The sequence below is a fragment of the Sphaerodactylus townsendi genome, linkage group LG15 (genome assembly GCF_021028975.2).
Source record: "Sphaerodactylus townsendi isolate TG3544 linkage group LG15, MPM_Stown_v2.3, whole genome shotgun sequence".
Lineage (NCBI taxonomy): Eukaryota > Metazoa > Chordata > Lepidosauria > Squamata > Sphaerodactylidae > Sphaerodactylus > Sphaerodactylus townsendi.
The window spans coordinates 28,449,113-28,473,735 of NC_059439.1; the positions used below are offsets into that span (position 1 = coordinate 28,449,113).

Consider the following 24,623-nt stretch of genomic DNA (forward strand, 5'->3'; position numbering starts at 1 on the left):
GAGAGGGACAGTTCGGTTTATTGAGTGCAGGTTGTGACACAGGACAGGCTAAGAGCAGATGCTAAGGAGGTGGAGGGGAATTGATTGAAGGTTAATTTTCAGCACAGAATAGGGGCAGGGCGTCATGTCACAGGCGGGTCGCTCTTGCTCCCAATCGGGCTGGGCACTGGTATCTTCTCTTTTACTTCCAGCGACCGCCAACTCGTCCCTTTCCGGCACCCTTTTTGCTGCAAGAAAGAAAGGGGCGGGTTATTATCCTGCGTAAGACATCCTGTATCACTGGCCCCTTCCGCACACGCCAAATAATGCGTTTTCAAACCACTTTCACAATTGTTTGCAAGTGGATTTTGCCATTCCGCACAGCCTCAAAGAGCACTGAAAGCAGTTTGAAAGTGCATTATTCTGCATGTGCGGAATGAGCCACTGTTACTCAAAACCGGAGAGTAACAGAAGCAGAGATCAAACAAATAAAAAGTGTGCGACTCAGAAGGGAGTTACGTTACACACAGTTTCACAGCTGTCTGGTCATGCTCTTACAGCCCAGACTAAACATGATGTTGGAAGATACATGTTAGCCAGGGCAGCTAAAGGGATCTCAATTTGCTGGCATCATTAACTCCTTGACTACTAGTTGCTGGGAGAATGCAGTTAAGGGTGGATTGGTCTCTTGACCGCTGAGGAGGGTCTTATAGGGGTATCTGGTCAGCCACTGGGGAACAGGACGCTGGACTAGATGAGTCATGGGTCTGATCCAGCAGGGATCTTCTTTTGCTCTTCTTTTAAAAGTTTGTAGTATTGTAAGTGGATTTCAAGTCCTGGTCAGTACAAAGACTCATGTGTAGATGAGATCCCTGGTGTTCTAACTCCCCCGAACAGGATTTTGAAGCTCAAATATCCTGTTCCAAAAATGTCAGATTCTGAAATTTTGAATTTGAACAATAAATTCATGCAGCATCTCATTCAAACGTTAAGTATCCTTCAGTAATCTGGCTGTGAATTGTGTAAATGCAGGCAGTATAGCTGTAAAAATATAGCCGGGTTGAGAAACATTTTAGCTTCTATTGTCCCCAGAACCAAAAGATCACTCACAATTTCTGAGCATGGCTGATACGGTTGTAAAGAACATTGATCTGAAGAAAAGAAAAGTTGAGGACATTGCTGTTAGTATAATTTTGGCATCTGAAAAAACTCCACCCTGCAAAGAATGCGATTTCTTTGTTGGAACGACTAGATAACTTATCAGGTTTCTTCCTTTGTCTCGATAATCCAGATTCTTGTTATCCTTTATATTACAGTTTATTTGCTTACCCATGCAAAATAGGGAAGGGCATGTTTCCTGAATGTGCAGTTCAGGAAACAGCATATAGCACTGATAAAAAGAATAAAAGCAGTGCTATCATTTTGCAAGGTGCAATGGGCAAAACAAATATTTGAAAGATACTCTTTGGCAGTTTGTGCGAAGTCAATTACTCATGCATTCAACTCCCATTTAGCCTTAGATCATGCAGAGGGGTGAAATTTAACCCCAAACTAGCTTAGCTTTGTGATTAGAAACAAGGCTTCCCATATGGTTATTCATATTTTAAAAGGAAGAGGGAAGATGGACTTTTATAGGACACTAAATGTTGGTTTGTCTTAAATTCCTTCTTTCCTTCTTGAGCAAAACTGCAGCTGCCCGAACACTTTTAGCTTTTGCAGCCTGGTGGAGATTAATGCTTAATCGTGTCCGTTTCTGCCTTAAAAATAAATGAAAAGGCTGGTCTATACTGAATGTCCCCCAAACACCCAGTACAACAAATTACATTGTGCTTGTATCTCCTGAAACAAACTTTGACCCATGAAAGCCTGTATCACAATACATTGGACATCTCAGTAAACCATGATTTGTTTAAACCAGGGGCCCCCAGTCTCCCAGAGATTGTGGTACTTCTAGTAGTGGCAGCACAAAATGGCTGACAGGGGTTAGCTCCCATTGCTGTAAAGTGCTGCAGCCAGTCACAGAATGTTAAGAGGTTACAAGCACAGCATCCTTCTAAGGTGGAGGGGATTATTTATGAATGGAAGAGTCCTACAAATACCCCCCGGAATTCTTTCAAAGCACTTTCTGCTCAAATTAGGCCAGGACTGGCTCTTGTGGCACGGTGTGTGTGTGTGTGTGTGTGTGTGTGTGTGTGTGTGTATGTGAATGGGAACTGGAAATCCTATTGGGGACCATGAACTTTGAGGACCAATAGGCAGATTCCGCACGGGGCAAAAACAGTGGTGTGAAAACGGTGTGAAAACAGTGTAAGCCCTTTTACATCGGCTGATTCCGCGTGGGCCAAAAACAGCAGTGTCAAAACGGTGTGAAAATGGCGTAAAAGGGTTTAAAACAGTGTAAAAGGGTTCATACTGTTTTCACACCGTTTTCACACTGCTGTTTTTGGCCCATGTAGAATCAGCCATTGTTTTAAACCATTTTATACCGGTTTCACACTGGTTTTTTTGTTTTCGGCCCGTGCGGAATCTGCCTTAGATTAAACTGCAGTTTGTGCAGCAAACTCTGGCTTGCCTCCCAGATATGAACAGCCAATCCTGGTTTGTGCACCTGATTTATGTCTCCTCTTGCCACTCTTGCTGTGAGGGCATCTTCCCTATGGTGACCTTGCTGTGGCTAGGTAGCTGTAAAGGGCCCTGCTACTCGACAAACGGTGGCTTGTCACAACAAATGACAATTAGTACAAAGCTGTGATTAACACACTAGTGATAAATCCTGTTTGAAGTCATCCTTGGGCACTAGCTGACAACACCCAGGTTGTCGAAAGCTACCCAGATGCCACAACTCAACACAACAAGGCTTGGTCCAACCACGATTGGTCACAACATTAACGTTATACAGAAATGTAGTTCTCTTTTGCCTGCACGGGAGCATTATATTGATACTGGCTCAACAAGACGCACATGCCGCATTTTTGCATTTCATGGTTCCCTTCTGAGAGGCCTGTTTTGGATGCGGCAGATCCATGAAGGAAGGAAGTGTTTTCATTCATCCCTACCTCATACTTCTGACATTGGAGTTTTTGCATCAGGTCAAATTTCTCTGATTCTAGTTGATTGATCCAGTCGTGCAGTTCTTTGGCCTTGTCCCTGGATGGAGAAAGGCAGGGTGCATTCTGGGAGAAGAGTTCTTTGACAAGTCCCCATGCTTCCATTTCGAAAAACAACCACCAGCCCTCCCATTTCTGTCTGTCAATCACGTTACCAACCTCAGTTGTTGATCGTTTAGATTGTCTATGTTCAGAGATTTCCTCCTTTCTGACAAAATCCGGATCTTCATTTCACGGCCTGTTTGCCTTTTGCCACGTTTTTGTTCTGCCTAGGAGATGGTGGGTAAACGAAGGCTATTGAAACCAAATACTGCATGGTTTTTCTTTAAAGGGTGGGATAGGAAGAAAACTGCTTTATAACAAGTAAACTCCATATTAATTATGAATGAATTCCTGCAGTTCTTTCTTTCTTTCTTACTTACTTACTTATTACTTTAATTAATTAATTAATTAATTAATTAAACTTATAGGCCGCCTCATCCCTGAAGGGCTCGAGAATCTTCTTTCTTGCTTGGGGTTGGATATCTCTCCACTCTTGCGGATCTATCTGAAGATTTTTCATCTAGGTCCATGCACTTGTGGGGAGCCGAAAGGCAGGACTAGAGGGGGGATTTCTCTCCCATCTTTTTGTCTTTTAAACCCATTTTTTCCCCCCACCAAGAAGAACACAGAGGTTGGTGAAAGTATGGTAAGCGGACCGTAGCATTTCTGGGGATTGCTACAGCGACCTTTGTCACTTCTGGGGAGCTCTAGGAATTGTCAGAAAATCTGTGGTCAGTACTTGCTGGAAGTAAATGAGGCATTATTTTTATTTATTTTTCTCCGCAAGACAATCATGTCCTTTTCTGCCCAGCTATCAGCTGAACAACAGCGGGCAAGGGTTACAATTTTCTGGAGGTCTCTTCCCATAAGCAGGGAAATAGAAACCCTTGAACCCACAAAAGATGTGGGGCATACTGATAAAAATATGGGGCTGGGACAGTCAGTCAGTCACAAGCCTTTATTGGCATAAAATAAACATACAAAATCAGCATACAAAATTTGCCCATTATTGCTCACAATTATAGACACTGGTACTAAAATACTAAATACTAAAATATATACATGGTCCTTCTGTAACTATAGGACATTCCTTCAGCTAAGTTAACTCACTTAAACGTCATCGGATACTGACAGAAGCTAGCAAAATTACTGCTGGCTATATGTGGTCATAATACATAGACATTGGTTGGTATTCATCTGAAGACTTCACTGTCTGTTATTGTTAGCAAGAAATTTTGCTACATTCTCACACACTGTGGGATCCATGTTGTTCAAAAGCATAGGTATCTTAAGAGCATCAGTTAGATTGTTATACAGAAATGGGATAAGTGCAGATTGTGACATTCTGATTTTAAAACCTATACACAATGAAAGAGGGTAATAGATCGAAAGTGTCTCCAATTCCCTGACCCATATATTAGATGGACAAGCTAGCCTCCTCTGTTTATCAATTTGTTGATATCTGCCATAGAGCAGCATAGAAGGCATTAGATTGAATCTGGCCAGTGTTAAAGCTCTTCTTAATTTAGGGTTGGTGATCCACTGTAAATAATTGGCTTCATGTGTCGCCTTGTTCAATTGATAGACATAAGCAGGGTCAGGTAGGGGTCTACCACGCTTTTCTGCCAGCTGTTATCATATCCCGATACTCTTGTTCTAATAGCTTAGTTTTCAAGCAGCTATATGCTTCTGATAGGGAGGCTGGGACAGGCTTTGTAATCCTTACTTTCCCTTACTTTACTTTACTTCCCCTTACTTTCCCTTTACAAAGGCTTCGTAATCCTTACTTTACTTTACAGATTGCAAATGCCGTAGCAGACCTTTACTTTACAGATTGCAAATTAGCCTTAGCAAATGCCTTAGCTCGGGAGCAGCAGCAGCAGAAGGCCCTTGCTTTCACATCCTGCAGGTGAGCTCCCAAAGGCCACTGTGAGTAGCAGAATGCTGGACTATATGGACTCTGGGCTGATCCAGCAAGGCTCTTTCTTATGTTCCGATGTTCTTACCTTCACCAGATATCCGCCGAAATGAGCTCCCATATTGGATAGCACTTTCTTCTTCTTGGCGTCATCCTCAGCCCTTTTCTTAGCCTCTTCTTCCTCTTTCCTCATCTTCTCTTCCTAAAGTGTTGCCAACATAGAACTCATTAATTAAAGGTGCGGAAATGCAACCATTATGTTCCCACTCCCCGCCTGAAGGGAAGGATTCTGTGCTGTGCTCAAGAAAACTCATGGTTTTTTTCAAAAGATTGTTACTTCTTTTGGCTTTCTCGATTTTCTCAAGCTCGTCCCTTGAGCCAGGCTTTGGTCTCTCTCTGCTGAAGGAGCATAATACTCACAGCCAGAAGCGTAGCAAGGGGGAAAAGCGCCCGGTGCATCGGTGCGTCCTCTGCCCCCCGGAACGCCCCCCGTGCCCCCGGAACCCTCTGGAATGCCCTCACCACACCCCCACAGGGTCATGTGCCCAGTGTGTTGTGCCCCCCGTCCCCTTGGAGCTACGCCTCTGCTCACAGCTAATTTGGCCTGTCGCTCCCGTTCTTTCTCAGTGCGGACCCGCTGCTGTTCGGCTCGTTCTGCCCGGCGCTGCTCCTGTCCAAGAGCACAGAAGGTAGTTCAGGCTTTGGCAAAGAGGGCACAGAAACAAGAATATAACGGTCCTCCTGTGGAACTCACCATCCTCTGGGAATAGATCTATATTGTATTCACTGTTTCTGGGCAGGGGACTGTCAGTGATGAGATTAGATTTCCTTTTATTATGGTCACTACTAAATTGAGTGTCAGCGGGCAAACAGATTAAAGTTAAGAAAAGAGGAAGCAATCCACGGTAAGGTTTGCCAATATCCAGGAGGTGGCTGGAGCTCTCCTGCTATTACGGCAGATCTCAGGCAACAGAGATCAGCTCACCTGGAGAAAATGGCTGGTTTGGAAGGTGGACTCATATTATATTCCATTGAGGTCCCACCCTTCCCCAAACCAAGCCTCTCATAACAATTGGATCACACTGTGCGGCCAGCTACCCACAATCCCTTGCTGCCCAGAACTCACGATTCTTGACATGAGGCCAATGAGCTCCTCTTCTTCTTTCTTTCTTTGCTCAAAGTGTACATCGATGAGGGTCTGGAGCTCTAGGAGGTCCTTCTCCATACGCTTGCGGTGGATGTCCTGTCCAACAGATGGAGAGAAGCCTGATTTCATTTCCCACGTGGACAATCAATCAGCCTTTCCATGGATAATGGTGGCTCATTCCGCACCTGCAGAATAATGCACTTTCAAACGGCTTTCAGTGCTCTTTGAAGCTGTGCGGAATAGCAAAAGCCACTAGCAAACCGTTGTGAAAGTGGTTTGAAAACGCATTATTTTGCGTGTGCGGAAGGGGCCGGTGTGTGTGTTATGGGCAAAATGAGCAAAAAGGAACAAAGAACAAATTTCATGTGGCCACAACATGGCAAATTCATGCGGCCACAACATGGCAAATTTATTATTTTTATGTTTGTTATTCGATTTTTTTTTACCTTGCCGTTTCACGAAGAGTCAGACTCATGACAGCTCTTGAAATTCAGCCTGGTCAAATGACGGGCAATATAGAATGGAACCAAAGGAACGCTTAATTTTTAATATATGCTAGCGGGATCAAAACTAGCAGAGATGGGGACAGAAGGAGTTCTCAGGGTCGCAGTGGACAGTTCCATGAAAATGTCGACAGTGTGCAGCAGGGATGAAAAAGGCTAACTCCAAGGGAGGGACTGAAAATAAACAGCCAATATTATAATCTCGCTGTATTGATCTATCATGTAGCCCAGGGGTGGGCAATTATTTTTTCCATGGGGCCGCATAAGAAACAGAAAATATTGCGGAGGGCCGGGCCGAAAGGCAGGGGGGCGAGGCGCTTTTGAAAGCCCCGCAGAAGCCGGCAGCCAAGGCCGCTCCCCAGCAAGGCAGGGGGGCGAGGCGCTTTTGAAAGCCCCACAGAAGCCGGCAGCCAAGGCAACCGGCTTCTTTCAAAGACGCCTCGCTCCCCAGAACGGCAGGGGGGCCAGTCAGGGTCATCCGGCTGGCCGCATGTGGCCCGTGGGCCGTATAATGCCCAGGTTGATGTAGCCTCATTTGGAATACTGTGTTGAGTTCTGAATACCAGTGCAAGGAGGCAAACATAGCAGAAGGTCTTGGCTTCTGTGCCTATTTGTTGACTTTCCAGAGTAACAAGTTGACTATTGTGTGAAATAAGACGCTGAATTAGGTAGCCCACTGACTTAATCCCTATGGGTTTAATCCTTACAGGTGCTGAGCAAACAAAATACTGTTGACAGATCTTAACATTCATTGTTAACATTCTCACCTCTTTGTTAACATTCTCATCATTGTCTTTTGGTTTTGCTGCTTAGGGTTTTATGGTCTGGAATAATTTTGTTTGTCAGTGAACCTGAACAAATCCATTTGTGAATGATTTTGAAACAGGTTGTTTCTTTAAGCAGCAAATTTCACATTCTGCATTGACATGGACACTCAATAGACAGTGGATTACTTTTTATTCCACTTCAGTTTGTCTAAAATTGCAGCTCACAACGAGCCCAAGTTGCCTTTTAGAGAGATAAGGAACATCAAAAAAGAACATTACTTTTGGTAGAGGAAGGATTTTGTACAGGAACTAGCTAGACTAGAAAGGGTTACCAGGGGTCTGCAACCTGTGGCTCTCCAGATGTTCATGGACTACAAATCCCATCAGCCCCTGCCAGCATGGCCAATTGGAACCTCTTGGAATTGTAGTCCATGAACACCTGGGGAGCTGCAGGTTGCAGACCCCAGAAGCAGTTGTTACCTGTCCTTTTTCCTCTCCAAACTGCAGCTTCCCACCACAGTTTTCTTTAAATAAATGCAAAAATAAAATCACTCAGTTTGGGTCAGATTCTGTTCACTAGTTGCAAATGGGGACCTGATTTTTTAAAAATAATTGGTTCAGTAGTTTTGTGGATCTGATTGTATGTGTTCAAAAGCTACCTAGTTTAGCAATTTTTGGAAAAATGTGGGTTGAGAGAAATAAAATGTTTTGAAGATGCTTTGAGGGCGAGAGCTGTGCGAACGTCTCCCCCAAAGCGGTTTCTCAAACATCCACAAGGTGTTTTATTTCTGCTGTGAGAAATCACCTTTGAGATGCACAGTCTGTGGATTGCCTTGTGCAGCCAATACAGGTGGCAGGTGAGGCAGGATGTATAAACGGTGGTAGGGCAGCAACCAAGGGAAAGTCCATGACACTAGGTTCATAGTCCTGTAGTTTTCAACCTGATCATGTAAAAATAATGACTTGATTGGCCACAGATGTTCATCCAAGAAACACGGGAATGGCCCTTTCCGCAGAACACAAACACAACATGTTGAGGCTGGAAAATAATCTATATCAGTGATGGCAAACCTATGGCACGGGTGCCAGAGATGGCACTCAGATCCCTCTCTTTGGGCACGCGCACACAGAGTTCGTCATGTGGGGGGGGGGGCGGAAAATCACACCCACCCACACACACATATCTAGGCTGGCCTGGGCCACTGAGCACAACATGCACGCACTGCGGTGAGCAGGGAGGACTCGGCTGGCGGGCTGGTGCCTGTGCTCTGGGTGGTTGCTGCCAGGGGGCGGGGGGCAGAGGAGGCAGAGATGCTAGAGAGGCACAGAGCGGTGCGTGTGGGACTTGCTGGAGGCTAGAGCAGGCTGCCCCCTGCTGGAGCGGGTGGGGCGGCGGAAGAGGGAGCCAACCGGTTTTTTCTAAACTAAAACCTCAGCATTCAGGTTAAATTGCCAGGTTGGCACTTCGCAATAAATAAGCGGGGTTTGGGTTGCAATTTGGGCACTCGGTCTCAAAAAGGTTCGCCATCACGGACCTATATCCTGACGGAGCTCTGCGTCTTCTTCCAAGCTCCAAGCACCTTTTCTGGGTGCAGAGGATTCAAGAGGGAGAAAATGGCGGGCAGGAGAAAAAACCTACTGTATCCTCTGACAGTTTATTTGTCTGTGCTGTCCTGTCAAAAAATGAGGAGGTGCAGGTTGTTGTTTTTTTTTTAACATTTACTGTTGTGTGGAAAGGACCAGTGTCTGGTAGAGAATGCTAAAAAAGATCAGGACGATCAAAATGAAATACTCACATCGAAGTCCACTCTCTCCCCCTCGGGGATTTTTGGAGGAGCCAACTGTGGGACAACAGGTCTTTGGGTGGGAAAACGCAGGCATGAAAAACACACACAGTTAATATTAGAAACGGGTAATAGCAAAGAACTACAAAAGAGAAATCTTACCCACCCCCCTTGAGTTGCAATTGTAGAGCTGGAAAGAAGGGGGGGGGGGTTAACAGGGAACGTTTGAAGATTGTGTAACCCCCATGCTCAGAATGGGTTGACCCAGTAAGGGGTGGAGACTCAAAGCAGCAAGAGGCTGCAGCAGACCTCATGTAGTTGGAGGAGACAAGGCTACCAGACTCGGACCTTGGTTGGTATAAGCCCTTAACACCTTGTTAAGGGTTTCTTTTTTTTGTATTTGTAATGGGTGAGAGTTCTCCTGGAAACCTTCATCATGTTGAATCCTGTTCACCAAGCCCTTGGGAGTCTTCAGGAGCCAACCCACTTGCAGGAAGAATTGGACTTGGCAATATCAGAAGACTGTAACTAGAAGGACTTGAAGTGAAACCTGAACAGGACCTTGAAGTGTGACGTTAAATGTTGATGTTATTATGTTAAGAAAGTAAACCATTTTGTTTTTAATTTGTTGTTGCAAACTCATTCCAAGTTCTGCCCCACAGAACCCACAAGCTGAGGCTACAATTGCATGTCAAAAAAAAAACAACTGCAAGTTTTGCATTTTGTGCGGGGTCCTTCGCATCCTGGTTTCTGTGCCTCTAATGGCTGCGTAATAGATCGCGTTCAAGAGAGACACTTTTCTCCGTCGTGGTATTTGAGTGGAATTTCCAGCATTATAGAGACACGGAGGTTTTGCGGAACAAAGATGCCCACTCTTATGTTGGTTAACCTCTTCGCTTTCAGCATCCCGTGTTCCCGCAGTGCCTGGTCCTCTCACTTACCTGGGCCTGGGGCGTTCTTCCTCTGTGAAAAGAAGAAGACCCCCCCCCCAAAAAAAAGGAAAAGAAAAGAGGTGTTAGATGGAGACAAGACAGGCAACTTTGAATTGTAAAAGCGGATACAGCCTGTCATGAACACTAGGGCTCATTCCGCACATGCAGAATAATGCACTTTCAAACTGCTTTCAGTGCTCTTTGGAGCTGTGCGGAATAGCAAAATCCACTTGCAAACCGCTGTGAAAGTGGTTTGAAAACGCATTATTCTGCATGTGCGGAAGGGGCCCAGGAAAGAAAATACCCCCTGCCCCTTCTGCTTTGTAGCAAATATGGGGTGTGGGCGTGATTGTGAATAGAAGCGCTTGTAACAAGAACAGTGGAGGAAAATTGAGCGAAAAGGAACAAAGAACAAATTAGAGAAATAACAATGTTGGGGAAAAGAGGTTTCCCTACTCCAGGCTGTTCTGTTCCACTTATTACAAAACCTTCAGGTATAATTTAGGCTTCGTGCTCTATTCAGGAGATTGGGAAGAGTGACCACTTTTGCTATATTTTCTGCTGACGTGCTGTTTTGTTGGTTTCGGTAATTTCCTCAGCCTTTGTGTTACATTTGCTCCAAATGTCCCTTTGTACCAAGGACAATCCCTATTTTCCGGTACCCGTCACTTATAAATCGTTGTCCTCGTTTTTGCCTTTTAGGGACACCTGAGATAGTGAGAAGTACTCTTCTGGTTTCAGCCCCCTTCTCTGGGTTTCTTGAGGAAAGAAAGCACTTCATCTCTGAACACCAGGGCAGCACAGTCTAGTAGTTACAGTACCCTTTGATGACTAGGGAGACAAGGGGGTCTTTCCCCACTCACCTTCTGCTGTGCGCCGCTCTCGCGCTTCCTCAGCGCGCGTCATTCCTGGCGCGCTCTCGGGGTTCTTCATGACCACGCACCTGCGCGGGGTCATCAAAAGGTGCCGTTTCTTCAGCGCCAGGAATGACGCGCGCTGAGGTGGTGCAAGAGCGGCAGCATCGGGGCGGCTGCGTGGTTGCTGCCCTTGCAAGTGGGGAGCACCGCTGGACCCTGCGCTACTTTCCCGGAGTAGCATGCAGCAGAAGGTAAGTGGGGAAAGCCCCATTGGTTCAAGGCCCCACACTGGCTCAGTGGGTAACTTTGGATCCATTACATTATTTCACCTTAATCTACCTCACAAGTTATATGGATAAATGAGCCATGTATGCTATGCTGATCTCCCTGGAGTATGGGCAAGATAAAAATAGAATACATTTCTAGTGGACACGCTCATGGACAATAAAGCCTCCAACACGTTGCTTGCAAACTGCACCTTGACTATGTGAAATAAAGTTCCATAGGATAACCCAAGCCCCAGGATGAATTCAGACTGACACAAAATGGGAAAGAAGGTTCACGATCTGACATACATTTGGTCACAGGCATGTCTATAGGTACTAGAAAATATCTATGACCCCCATCTGGGCTTAGATATGTTGCTTCCCTTATAGACATGATGGGGGGTACACATGGTCTCAGTGTAGATACATGGTGAAGAACACGCTATGTGCATGTATCAGAACATGTGTAGCACACGGAGAGTATCAGAAGCCCTTAGATATATCTATGGTTTTTTTCTGCACAGCACAAATAAAACGTTTCGCAGACGTTTTAAAAAAAGAACTGTTTTGGCTTTTTTGTCCGCATCGCGTAAACAAAAAAAAAAGCATTGCCAGGGAAAACAGTTCTTTTTCCTGCCTCCTTCCTCACTCTAGCTCTCACTTCTGTTTTTGCTTCTATTTTCTCCCACTTGTGATTTGTGCCACCCTCCACTTGGTGAAAGTTTCCCTCTGAGGTTTCCTCCGCTTGCAGCTCATTCGCCCGCGATTTCACTGTATAAAGTACCCGAATAAAGTTAGTTTGGACTGGTGATCCTGCACACAGGTCATTTTTCCTTTTTTGTCTTGAGGGAGGTGTCTTTGAAGCTACAACAACAGGATACGAGAATCTTCAATAGGCGCATATTTCGAGTTGTCATAACTTCGAAGACACCTCCCTCAAAACAAAACAAAAAAGAAAAAAACGACATGCGCATGGGATCACCAGTCCAAACTAACTTTATTCATGTAATTTGTTTGTTCATCAGTGACATTTCCTACTTCTCATAGAATCATGGAAGAGACCACAAGGACGATCCAGTCCAACCCCCTGCCATGCAGGAACGCACAGTCAAAGCACTCCCGACATATGGCCATCCAGTCTTGCCTCTGTTTAAAAACCTCCAAAGAAGGAGACTCTACCACACTCCAAGGCACCGTATTCCATTGTCAAATAGCCCTTACTGTCAGGAAGTTCTTTCTAATGTTTAGGTGAAATCTCTTTTCCTTCTCCTTGAACCCATGACTCCTGGTCCTAGTCTCTGGAGCAGCAGAAAACAAGCTTGCTCCATCTTCAACATGACATCCCTTCAAATATTTAAACACGGTTATCATCAGTGGCATATTTGCCTAGGGACGAAGGGTACCCTCTGTCCCTGGACGCCTCTAAACTCATCATCATAGTGTCATCATTGACATGGGCAGGGTTGAGGGCACCCAGCTGCCCCCCGCCCCGATTTGTCTCCAGGTGCCATTTCCCCTCAATACACTTCTGGTTATCATGCCCCCCTCAACCTTCTCTTCTCCAGGTATCCAGCTCCCTTCTAGGGCATGGATTCCAGACCTTCCATCCATTAATGCCAAACATCCGTTCATCCAAGATTGTCGCCAAATACCTTCCTTTATCTACCACACAGCAATTTCTGCTGAGAGATGGCAGGAACAGAAAAGAGAAAAGGGCCCTTTCCCCACTTACCCTTGTTGGAGGGTTGCTGCACGCAATTCCCAGTGCGCACAATTCCTGGCGCATGCCCCGGCTTCCCCATGACCCCGCAAAAGGCGCCATTTGAAAAGGCGCCAGGAATTACGCGCGCTGAGGGGGCGCGAGAGAGGCAGCATCGGGGCGGCTGCGTTCTCGCCGCCCCTGAAGTGGGTAGTGCAGCTGGACCCCACGTTACATTTGGAGAGTAGCGCGGGGCTTAAGGTAAGTGGGGAAAGAGCAATGTCTTTATATTTGCCCCTCTCTGGACTTTTTCCCCCTAAGGAAAGGATGGGGTGGGGGGAGAGGATATACCTGGCTCAGCTGACGGCTCAGGTTCTTCAGCCACTGCAAACAACACACATCACAGGTTTGGGGGGAGGGAGACAGATATGGAGTTGGGAACGGGAGGAGTAAGAGACAAGGAAATTGTAGGGTACAGACCAATCCAGGAAAGAAAGGAAAAGGCCGTTAAATCAATCTGTCTATAGGACAAGAGGAGTCAGGGTCATTAAAACTGTTACTCGTTAGTATCTGTTCAACCCACCAGCCCCACACAGTTCAGAGTAGCCACTGCCCTGTCCCTTACAAGGGACACAATGGAAATGTCCCTGCAAGTGAAAACCTAGTTTATTAGGGAGAAAAAAAATCTAGGGGAAAAAAAAACCTAGGAAGAAAAAAAGAGGCCAAGCACTATAATTCAATTGGAGCTGAAAATCAAGGTACAAAACATTGTAATAAGACAGCAAGAACCACTGAAGTAATAGTAACCAGAAATCTTTGTGTTTTAAGTTTCCTTGTTCTAATCGAATGACCATGCTTCCTTCCCAGAAATCAAGTGCCGTTGGTTCCCACTTCTCCAAATCTTGCCCACTGGATCTCAGTCCCTTTTGGGAGAAGGAACAGCCCTGATTCAGATAATATTCCTGGGCTCCTTCCGCACAGGCAGAATAATGCACTTTCAATCCACTTTCAATGCACTTTGCAGCTGGATTTTACAAGCGAAATAGCAAAATCCACTGATAAACAATTGTGAAAGTGGATTGAAAGTGCATTATTTTGCATGTGCAGAAGGGGCCCAAGTCAATCTTTTAACTCTGATTTTTGTTGGACTTCTGTTTATCTTTGGGGTAAAAATATAGATTGCTTCCTGGGAGGGCAGAATAAAGAAGGGTGATTTCACCTCACCTTCTTCTTCAGGTTGTTCCTCTTCTTCAAGAAAAAGAGAGAGAGAAAGAGATACCAAGACAGAGAGTAAGACAGCAAGAGTATTTTTCTTTGTTGGGAGGGAAAGGAAATCAACAGATATGAAATATTGGTTTCCAGTTACAGCAGCCGTTTGGGAGCAGATATAAATTCCAGTTACAGCAACTATTTGGGAGTATGGTAGGTATGAGTTTGAGAATGTTCTTGGTGATGGCCAGTTTTTAAAATATAATCTTTGGCCCCTTCTGCACACACAGAATAATGCACTTTCAATCCACTTTCACAACTGTTTGAAAATGGATTTTGCTAATCCGCACAGTAAAATCCAGCTGCAAAGGGCAATGAAAGTGGATTGAAAATGCATTATTCTGCATGTGCGGAAGGGGCTTCTGTCTGCAAATGGAAACAGGGATTTAAAAGGAAAGAGGTGCAGAATTCTGGAAAGGAATGAATCGGCTTGGTCCTTGATTTGTAAAAATCCTGTGAACTTTACAGATCAGAAGATAATAGTGATCCTGTGGACACCACCAGACTGTCAAAATGAAGACTCAGCATATTTAAATGAAAAGTCAATACGCCCACAGATTTTTTAAAAGCAGCAAAGATTAAACAGGAGGTAAACGAGAGTTAGGTTTAAACAGGAGGTAAATGAGAGTTAGGGAGGGGAAAGGAAAAAAAATCCCACCCTTCCGTAGGAAAAAGTCAGTCTAGAAAAAATACTGCACACAATTTAAAAATTTTAGTTGGAAAAGATAATCTGTAATTAATAATTATCAATACTGAATGGGTTAGAAATCCCTTACCTTCCTGCTGCTCCCTGGTGCGTGGACAAAAATGCGGGTGATAGGAGGAGAGACAGAGAGCAAGAGAGACGGTTAAACGTTCAGGTGAATTCATATTTTTGTGCTGGCCAAAGTCTACGAATGCATTTACATTAGTTAAACTATCTTAAAACAGTGTAGTGGAAGACTTTCACAGCTGGAATCACTAGGATGCTGTGGGTCTTCCGGGTTGCAATGCCATGTTCCAGTAGTATTTTCTCCTGACGTTTTGCCTGCATCTGTGGCTGCTAGCCTGGAAAACCCACAACATCCCATCTTGAAACAGATTTGAAAAGAGTTGAGTGATTGTGGCATCTTCAGGGCACAACCCAGAGGTGGGATCCAGCAGGTTCTCACAGGTTCCCGAGAGTAGGTTACTAATTATTTGTGTGTGCCGAGAGGGGGTTACTAATTGGTGATTTTGCCACGTGATTTTTGCCTTAGTTACGCCCCTCCTCTCAGCAGTAGCGCGCAGAACTTGAAGCAGTCTAGCAGGAGGTGCACCGGCGTTCGTGGCAGCCTGCGCCTGCGTGCATTCGTTTCCCGCCTAAGGACCGGCGCAGTGGTTGCGTCCTTGCCACAGCCCAGCCCAGGAATGCCCCGCCCCCGGAATGCCCAGCCACGCCCCCGTCATGCCCCACCCAGCCCCATTGGCACTACGCCACAGTTTGAATCCCACCACCATGGGAACCTGTTACTAAAATTTTTGGATCCCACCACTGGTCCCACCCCATTCCTTTTCTGATCTTCCAGGAGCCACACCCCTTAGAACGCAGCACCACACATTGTGCCTCAGAGTCTGATTCACAAGAAACCTAGTAGTCTATCCCCCTGGAGAGACAAATGGAACCACAACATTAGAGTGTAAAAAAAAAATCTGAAACTGGGGACATATCCAAAATTCAGATCTTCAGTTTCACGGCTGGAATCACTAGGATGATTTTAGACCCAGCCAAATCTTTAGACCCAGCCAAATCTTGTTGGCAGGTGATTATGTTAACTTGGCAAATTAAGCAATTAAAACTCTAGGGCAGTGATTCCCAACCAGGGTTCCGTGGTACCCTGGGGTACCATGAGCATGTCCCAGGGGTACCATGACAATGCTACCGCATGCCCCCCCTCCGGAAATCAAATGGATTTTGAAGGGGGAGGGGTTGGAAGCCTCATGGGCCCCCTTTAAACAACATTGAAAAACAGCATTGTTTTATTTGCCTAAATTTGGTGTGGATTGGGGGGGTAGATTTAAAGGGAGCTCTCCCTTTAAATCCCCTCAATCCATGCTGAATTTAGGCAAACAAACAACGCAGCTGTCAACGCTGCTTTCCCTTCCCTTCCCTCCCCCTGCTTGCCACTCCCCCCACTTACAGGCCAAAAACGGAAAAAACCTCTTTAAAAATGCAAAAAAAATAATTAAATGAACCTCAAGGGTACCCTGAGTTATGAAGAGCAAGGTCAAGGGTACCGCGACATCAAAAAGGTTGGGAAACACTGCTCTAGGGTGTTGTGTGGTTTCCGGGCTGTATGGCCATGTTCTAGTAGCATTTTCTCCCGACATTTCGTCTGCATCTGTGGCCTCTGAAGATGCCCGCTGCAGATGCAGGCCGAACGTCAGGAGAAAATGCGACTAGAACACGGCCTTGCAGCCCGGAAACCACACAACACCCCAGTGATTCTGGCCGTGAAAGCCTTCGACAATTCATTAAAACTGTTTTTCCAGCACTCCCTGAGCCAACAACGTTCTTAACAAGGAATAGCAAAGACATCAAACTAAAGGAATTTAAATTTCAGTCTGTTTTCAATATTTCCCCATCAACATCAATCTTTTTGAGTATTTGCGAGCACATATTTGTGGCCGGAATGCAGGGATTACTTACTCCTCATACTCAACTTCCTCATCAGACATGGTGAAGGTTTTTTGAGTTTCACCTGGAAGCAAAGAATAAACAGGTCATGTTTCTGCACATGGGAACGGTTGTGGAGTTATACTTATGGAACAGTTTAGCAGCGAGGGATCTCTACTGTTAGGTGAATATGGCTATTTTTTATCGGATCAACTGCTTAATTCTTTTAACCCACTGCTTTCTCTTTAAAGGCACACCCATCCAGAGCAGAAACAATTCACAGCATATCTCGTTCCAGATCTCCCGCCCAGGTAATTCTCCTGAGAGCTCATCCTAATTCCATCGGGAATCCCTTTTATGGTATGAAATGCAGGCAGGGTCAACCGACAGACAAAGGAAGATTGCGATCAGAGGTAATAGACTGGGTATTCCTGTGGAAGATAACACCCGTCACAGTCTATTTTTAACCTGTGTAATGCCTGATGTGGAAAGGAACGTAAGCCTTTCCCCATATAGGAAGCAATGGCTTCCATATGGGCATTGTAGAACAGAACACTAGAATTTTCCTCTCCTACATGAACCAGCTTTAGTTCAGCTTTATCACTGGCCTACCAAAGTAAATATTCTCTCTGATTCTCAGCAGCACTTTAGGAATTTAAATATAGATCTTTCACATCACTGACTCTCCTACTAACTAGAGATTTTGGGGATCGAACCTGGACCCTCTGTGTGAAACACAGATGCTCTTCCACTGAGCCAGGGAATAAAGAATTCCGGTGAAACCTGAATGTTCAGGCTATTTATTTTTATTTTTTATTTATTTCTTCGATTTTTATACCGCCCGATCCCCAAAGGGCTCCGGGCAGTGAACAACACAATTCAAACATCAAACAGGAGCAGGTCATACACATAATATAAATACATAGGCTCCATCCCACAATCATCAATAAAACAACCTAAAAGCTCATATAAAACAGCAAATAACAGTTAATACATAAATAAACAAGAGGCGTCCAGAAACCCCAATTTAAAACCTACCCCCAAAAGGGGGACGGCGGGCCCCTCAATATGAGGGGACCCTGATGTAACAGCAACAAGGCAAAGAGCAGTAAGGGGGCACCATATCAGCGACAGAGAAACACGTTTTAGTATACTGGGCCTCTCCTTCAATAAAGATGTATGAAGTGTTGTGGGGTTTCCAGGCTGTATGGCCAAGTCCAAGAGCATTTTCTCCTGACGTTTCACCTGCATCTGTGGCTGGCATCTTCAGAGAATCCATACAGCCCAGAAAGCCCACAACACTCCAGTGATTCCGGCCGTGAAAGCCTTCGACAAGATGTACGAAGCTTAGGTTGCTTTGCAATTAAATAGGTCTAATAATGCAGATGTAAAATCTGCCCTGGTAAAACATGTCTGATTTCGTTTATCCTTTGTTTTGTTTTTCTCCTACCATAACTACAAAGGGGTCAGAAGAGTCACATGCCTTTGTCTGTCCCATGTTATCACAATAACCCTGAGAAGTAGCTTAGGTTGAAAGACAAATTCAATGAGCTTTAACGACAGAGTAGGGACTTGAACTAGCTTTGTCAAAGACTGGCAACTTCCGGGAGCTTTTGCGGGCCGGCCTAGGTGGTGCCCATGTCACATGAACCGTGACTGCTTCTGGTCACGTAACTGGAAGCGAATCACACATTGCAGGGTTTATGGAACATAATAAAGTTGAAAGCTTGGACAGTATTGTAAATGCTGTGGACCGCACCTGCATTGCGTTCATTGCCCCTGGGAGGAGTCACAGGTGTATCTAGGATGGTGTATCTAGGATGGTGTATCTAGGATGGATCAAAGGGTGCCAGCTCATGTCCTACAGCCTCTGGGAGTGATCACAGTGCACCTGGAAAACTCCACATGGAGTTTTCGGCAGGTGCACAGTTGAACACTGCACCTGGCGTTCAACTGGACTTGCCGCGCCCCAAACTCCATGTGGCAGGGCGTGCCTCTTCGACGCTGGGCTCAGCTTGGCTGGGTCCAGCTTTGAACTGCTGGGGAATGGATGATTGATCCCTCTACACTGCAGTCCCAGGGATCCACCTCAAAAAAAGGTGAGTGGTTTGTTCTGAGGGAATCTGGCTCGGCAGTAAGACTGAGGCGGCTGAAACCCGGTACACCACTCCAGCAACCACAGCTGGGGGAGCAGGGAAATGCAAATCAACATTGCTCTGACGATGCTATGTTGCTTCTGGTATGAACACTACAGCATCACCCTGACACAATGACATCACTTCCAGGTGCATACCAGAAACGACAATGGCCAATTGGAGCGAGGAAGATTCCCCTAGCATTCCTCCCCGTAACGTTCTATTGAGTAATGGTGTGGGGGTTGGAAATAGCCCTAGTACAGGCCGAGAACCCCGTTTGCACAGAATGCTGTGCTAAAAAATATAGGAAACTTCTTTTCTGCCTGCATCCTGTTTAAGTGGCCCTTTATTGCCCCCAGGAATGCACAATGTTGACTGTATCTTGACTGTATCTTGTACCTTGTGGAGAAACCAGTCCCGTTTGGTGTCTAATAGAACATACCCTCAAACTTTGGGCCTAGAATCATAGAGTAGGGCCATCAAGTCCAACCCCCTGCAATGCAGGAACACACAATCAAAGCACTCCTGACAGATGGCCGTCCAGCCTCTCTTTAAAAATCACCAAAGAAGGAGACTCCACCACACTCCGAGGTAGTGCATTCCACTGTCGAACAGCCCTGACAGTCAGGAAGTTCTTCCTGATGTTTAGGTGGAATCTCTTTTCCCTCACCACTCCTGGTTCTAGTCTCTGGAGCAGCAGAGACTGTTCTAAGGGACATTCAGGGTTTTTTGTTTTCATGCCCTTCCCTCGTCCTTCACAGCTTTGTTTGACACAGCCAAAGTGATAGCAGCATTCCCATTCTCATTCCAAACAGCTGTTGTAAAAGGTCACAGATATTTTGGAAGTCCCTCTAGAGCTATTGTCTCTCAGTGTCTCATTCGAACCCACTCCCTCCCGAACTGGTCTTTAAATAACCCTGAGCAGTCTGGGGTAGCGTCCAACCCAGGACTATCCCCCTATCCTCCTTTTTCCGTCCCGCATACAGATCCCCCTGGGACGCGCTGCCATGCCAAGCAACTTTCCCAGTGGAAACTTTTTGAAACATTCTCTGACAATCGAGTCACATTTTCGAAAGCCCCGATGTTATCTTAGGTGACACCTCTCTTCTGGCATCTGAGAAGCAAATACAAGCTAATGTGTTTGGCAAATTGGCCGTAATTGGCCCTGTGCAAATTTTATTATCGTCCCCGTTTTACTTGCCTCTGAGGCGGCATGCCAAATGTGCCAAATATTGCATTAGAAAGCTCTGGCAGGGCCATGGCGTGAAAGAACCAAATGACTCTAATGCGATCAGCTCTGTGTTAGATTAAAGAAAAGATCTGGACTGTGCTATCCTAAGCAGAGTTTAGACACTCATTGGTTTCCGTGGGCTTGGAAGGAAGGGTAGAACTCTGTTAAGGATTGCGGTGTTCAAAGTTGGAATATGAGTGTACGGAGGGATCATGGCAGCCTCCCCTGTTCCCTTTTGGTGGCATCCCCTGGGTGGGTGTCTGTTCTTTGTGGTCCCTTCCGCACATGCAGAATAATGCACTTTCAATCCACTTTCAATGCACTTTGCAGCTGGATTTGACTGTGCGGAATAGCAACACCCGCTTGCAAACAATGGTGGAAGTGGATTGAAAGTGCATTATTTTGCATGTATATAAGTATATATATGTCTAATAATAAATATAAGTCTAATAAGGTATATAAGTCTAATAAGGTAATGTAAGTCTAATAAGGTATATAAGTCTACTAATGAATGAATGAATGAATGAATGAATGAATGAATGAATGAATGAATGAATGAATGAATGAATGAATGAATGAATGAATGAATGAATGAATGAATGAATGAATGTGCGGAAGGAGTCTGTAATTGCCACTTCTAATGCCAAGGCATTTGGACTGGCAACAGAGAATCCACACAGGAGTCTCTATGCAAGGGTTCAGCGGTCTTCCTCCTGGATTTGCCCATGCACAAAATGCACCACCAAGTGGCTTTTTAAAAACCAATAATTAATCACTGTTGTGCTGTAGCACACTAATATGTATAACAGTCGATTGCCAGCATGGCGTGGTGGTTAAGAGCTCCGTTCCATCTGGAGAATTGTGGAGACATCATGCTTCGTATTTATATAGCGTTTCAGATCCTTGAAGCATACATAAAGTCCATATTCCTGACAACAATCCTGCAAGGTTAGCCTTATCAATGGAAAGCTGGTTCCAAAACAAAAGCAGCTGCGTTTTATTATTAGCTGCAAGATATAATGGAGAAGAAGAGAATGTTTTAAGCCCTTTTAGTTCCCCGTGGGGAATTTTAGCTTTAAAGCTTAGCTTTAAAAGGGGCTTGGACAGATTTATGGAGGAGAAGGCGATCTATGGCTACCAATCTTGATCCTCCTTGATCTGAGGTTGCAAATGCCTTAGCAGACCAGGTGCTCGGGAGCAGCAGCAGTAGCAGCAGAAGGCCCTTGCTTTCACATCCTGCTGGTGAGCTCCCAAAGGCACCTGGTGGGCCACTGCGAGTAGCAGACTGCTGGACTAGATGGACTCTGGTCTGATCCAGCAGGCTCTTTCTGACGTTCTTAAAGTGGAGTACAAATGAAGTTTTAAAAATGCAATACTATTTATGCAGAGTATTTAAAGCATTCGAAGAGACTCCATCCATTATCTTAGTAATCTGTATGACAATCCCGCAAAAGCTTTGTTGGCATCGCTGACCTTTTTATTGTAGGGGGAGTGCCACCAAGGCTGAGAGGGAAGTCGTTCAATTTTGGCCAACTAGGCAGCAATCCTGGGCACTTAGATGTAAGTCCTATTTTATTCAGTGGGGCTTACTCTCAGGAAAGGATTGCGGCTCCAGTGACTTTGTGGATTCCGGTCTTTCTGGCTGACAGTTTCTCACTAGATGGGATGGAGGAAGCCATCTGTGTTTTGGCTTCATATCCATCCCCTTTGTGTTTAAAAAGTAGAGGGAAAGGAATGTGTGAATGAGAGGAGCTTTCCTGGCATACATTCCCCCTCAGATTTCTACAGTTCTGGTATCAGAACAGAGCTGGTAGTATCTTTCACAACGTGAGGTAAACCGAGGCAGAGTTTCCTCCCTTCACCCACATGCCCGGTTATCTGTAGAAAACAGACCTTTGTTCCCCAATTTGCACCTAAATAGGGCAATTACATTTTAAACAAATATTTAACAGCACCATTGCATCTCATTTGGCCCTTACTGGTATGCTGGACCCCTTCCGCACATGCAGAATAACGCACTTTCAACCCACGTTCACAATTGTTCGCAAGTGGATTTTGCTATTCCGCACAATAAAATCCAGCTTCAAATTGCATTGGAAGTGGATTTGAAAGTGCATTATTCTGCATGTGCGGAAGGGGCCTTATACTTGTGTGCTTGAGATGGAAAAAAACAGTTGACTAAGTAGGCACACACTTTTCCTTATTTATTTATTTATTTATTTATTCATTCATTCATTCATTTATTCATTTATTTATTTATTTATTTATTTATAATTGGTTTTATATACCGCCCCTCCCCCGAAGGGCTCTGGGCAGTGAACAACACAATAAAACAATAGTTACAATAAAACCCCATTAAAACAGCAAACAATGATGTTACATTGGCATCCAATCGTAAAAACAGAACTTCATAGATCCACCCTGGAAAATAAAACAGAGAAGCGGAGAACCCAGACTGTAAGGAAAAGGAGGGGGAAAGGGGAGGGGGGCATCAGCGGCCGGCCCCTCCAAACGCCCGGTGGAACAATTCGGTCTTACAGGCCCTGCGGAACTCTCCAAGATCCCACAGGGCCCGGATAGCTGGTGGTAGCGTGTTCCACCAGGCAGGGGCCAGGGCTGTAAAAGCCCTGGCCCGGGTAGAGGCCAGTCGCATCATCGAGGGGCCAGGGACCACCAGTAAATTGGCCTTTAACGAACGTAGAGGCCGTGTAGGGACATATGGGGTAAGACGGTCCCGAAGGTATTTTTTTTAAGTTAAAGAACCCCATCAGTAGAATTTGCTTATTTCCCTGGTAGCAATCTATAAGAATTGATGGCTAGTTGCCTAAAACATCAGACTGAAGTTTCAAGGCTCAAACGGAGAAACATTTTTAACAGCCCAGGCTAAAGAGTCATGCACCCTCATGAAGCAGCTTCTGTACACAGGTTGCCTGTATGGGCAGGTTGATGCGACAAGTTCTGAGCCTTGATCCGAGGTTGAATGATCAAATCTTAGAGCAATGATGGCGAACCTTTTCGAGACCGAGTGCCCAAATTGCAACCCAAAACCCACTTATTCATCAAAAAGTGCCAACACGGCAATTTAATTCGAATACTTAGGTTTTAGTTTAGAAAAAACGGTTGGCTCCGAGGCGTGCGTTACTCAGGAGTAAGCTTGGTGGTAATCGGTGGCTTTGCTTTGAAGCAACCGTGCTACTCTTCCAACAGATGAATCATGACCCTAGAAGGGTTTACTCAGCAGCAAGCCCATTGCCAGCAACTGAGCTTACTCCCAGGTAAAGGATCGCGCTTTAGTTCTTCGCATGAAAATCAGTGGGGTTTAACAGCGCTTAATAGGGTTATCTACACTGCTTCCCCAAACCTAGGTCTGAGGTTTAATGCTAATAATTGACCCAGCAGCCCAGGCCAGCCTAGATGTGGAGGGGTGGGGGCACTCTGTTTGCACGTGCCCACAGAGAGGGCTCTCAGAGACACCTCTGGCACCCGTGCCATAGGTTCGCCACCACTGCCTTAGAGACTACTTGAAGTCAAAATAACTACTGAGACTGAAATGTCTTGAGATGTGTGTGGGAGAGCACATTTGTTTGAGAAACCTGACTCGGCTGCACAGAAGAGATACAATTGCACAGTACAAAGGAACTCCCATTGCATTACCCGTTCACGCTCAAAATTAGCCCTCGCTTCTTAATCTGATTGTTTGAAGGCTGATGTGAAATAAAGAGATTAAAATAGCCCCGGGACCACTCCCTAATTCAACGGACTGAGCCCTGATAGTAGAGGTGGAAAAGCTTTGGGGGAAGGATTTCGAGTGAGGTGTGAGGAGATGAGTTGGGGGTGGGTGGGTTGCAAAATAAAAAGGGTGAAGTCGAATCCAGTTCGAGGTGTGGATTGTGCGGAGAGGAGGCTTCAAGAGGGAAAATCGGAGTATCGAGGAGGAAAAAGTTGGGGTTTGCAAATTCGCATACGGTTAAGTCATGCACAGTTTTATTTTATTTTATTTTTATTTATTTTGGGGTTTTTCCCCTGCCCATTCCCAAGGGACTCAGGGCGGCAAGACAACATCATAAAAACACGACTGCATAACACTATCACAAGTTATCTCAGCCCCCCTTCTGTCCAAATGCATGCTCCTGTGCCCCAGTTAGACAGATCAAAAACCCCTCCCAGAAACACAGAGGATTCTCCAAATGTTGCCTCACCTGCTGGATATGGGCAAGTCAGAGATCCCTTCCTCTGTGAGCAGGTGCTGGCTGCTTCACAGACGAGAGCAGGGTCTGTAAGTCCTTATAGCGAGGTAACCAGACACCTCTTCCCCCCACCCCACCCCAGCAACATTTGTATGAGAGGATTTG

General features: G+C 45.4%; 1 protein-coding gene across 3 annotated transcripts; it reads right to left on the reverse strand.

The window, feature by feature from the left end:
• On the reverse strand, positions 1 to 24,575 carry TNNT1 (troponin T1, slow skeletal type). Of its 3 annotated transcripts, XM_048518127.1 has the most exons (14): positions 24,471 to 24,575; positions 16,939 to 16,990; positions 15,047 to 15,060; positions 14,226 to 14,249; positions 13,353 to 13,385; positions 10,189 to 10,210; positions 9,260 to 9,320; positions 6,173 to 6,289; positions 5,639 to 5,716; positions 5,135 to 5,248; positions 3,246 to 3,355; positions 3,036 to 3,126; positions 1,090 to 1,130; positions 1 to 227 (listed from the first exon to the last, which is right to left on the reverse strand). In XM_048518127.1, exons 2-14 carry the CDS (start codon positions 16,965 to 16,967, stop codon positions 182 to 184), a joined length of 780 nt encoding a protein of 259 aa, XP_048374084.1. In that variant the 5' UTR covers positions 16,968 to 16,990; positions 24,471 to 24,575; the 3' UTR covers positions 1 to 181. The 3 variants fall into 3 exon arrangements, with proteins under 3 accessions (XP_048374084.1, XP_048374085.1, XP_048374086.1); XM_048518128.1 differs by lacking the exon at positions 14,226 to 14,249 and having other exon boundaries at positions 24,471 to 24,568; XM_048518129.1 differs by lacking the exons at positions 13,353 to 13,385; positions 14,226 to 14,249 and having other exon boundaries at positions 24,471 to 24,568.
• Between the last annotated feature and the right edge of the window lie 48 nt (positions 24,576 to 24,623).

Bases quoted from the DNA above. Each gene is read 5' to 3' on its own strand.
- TNNT1 (XM_048518127.1), bottom strand. From the start codon at position 16,967: ATGTCTGATGAGGAAGTTGAGTATGAGGA. The intron at 5,717-6,172 runs GTGAGTTCTGGG...GCTCTTGGACAG, and splicing joins TTGGCCTCATGTCAAGAATC to GAGCAGCGCCGGGCAGAACG. The intron at 228-1,089 runs GTGAGTGATCTT...TCTTTCTTGCAG, and splicing joins ATCAGCCATGCTCAGAAATT to CAAAAAGGGTGCCGGAAAGG.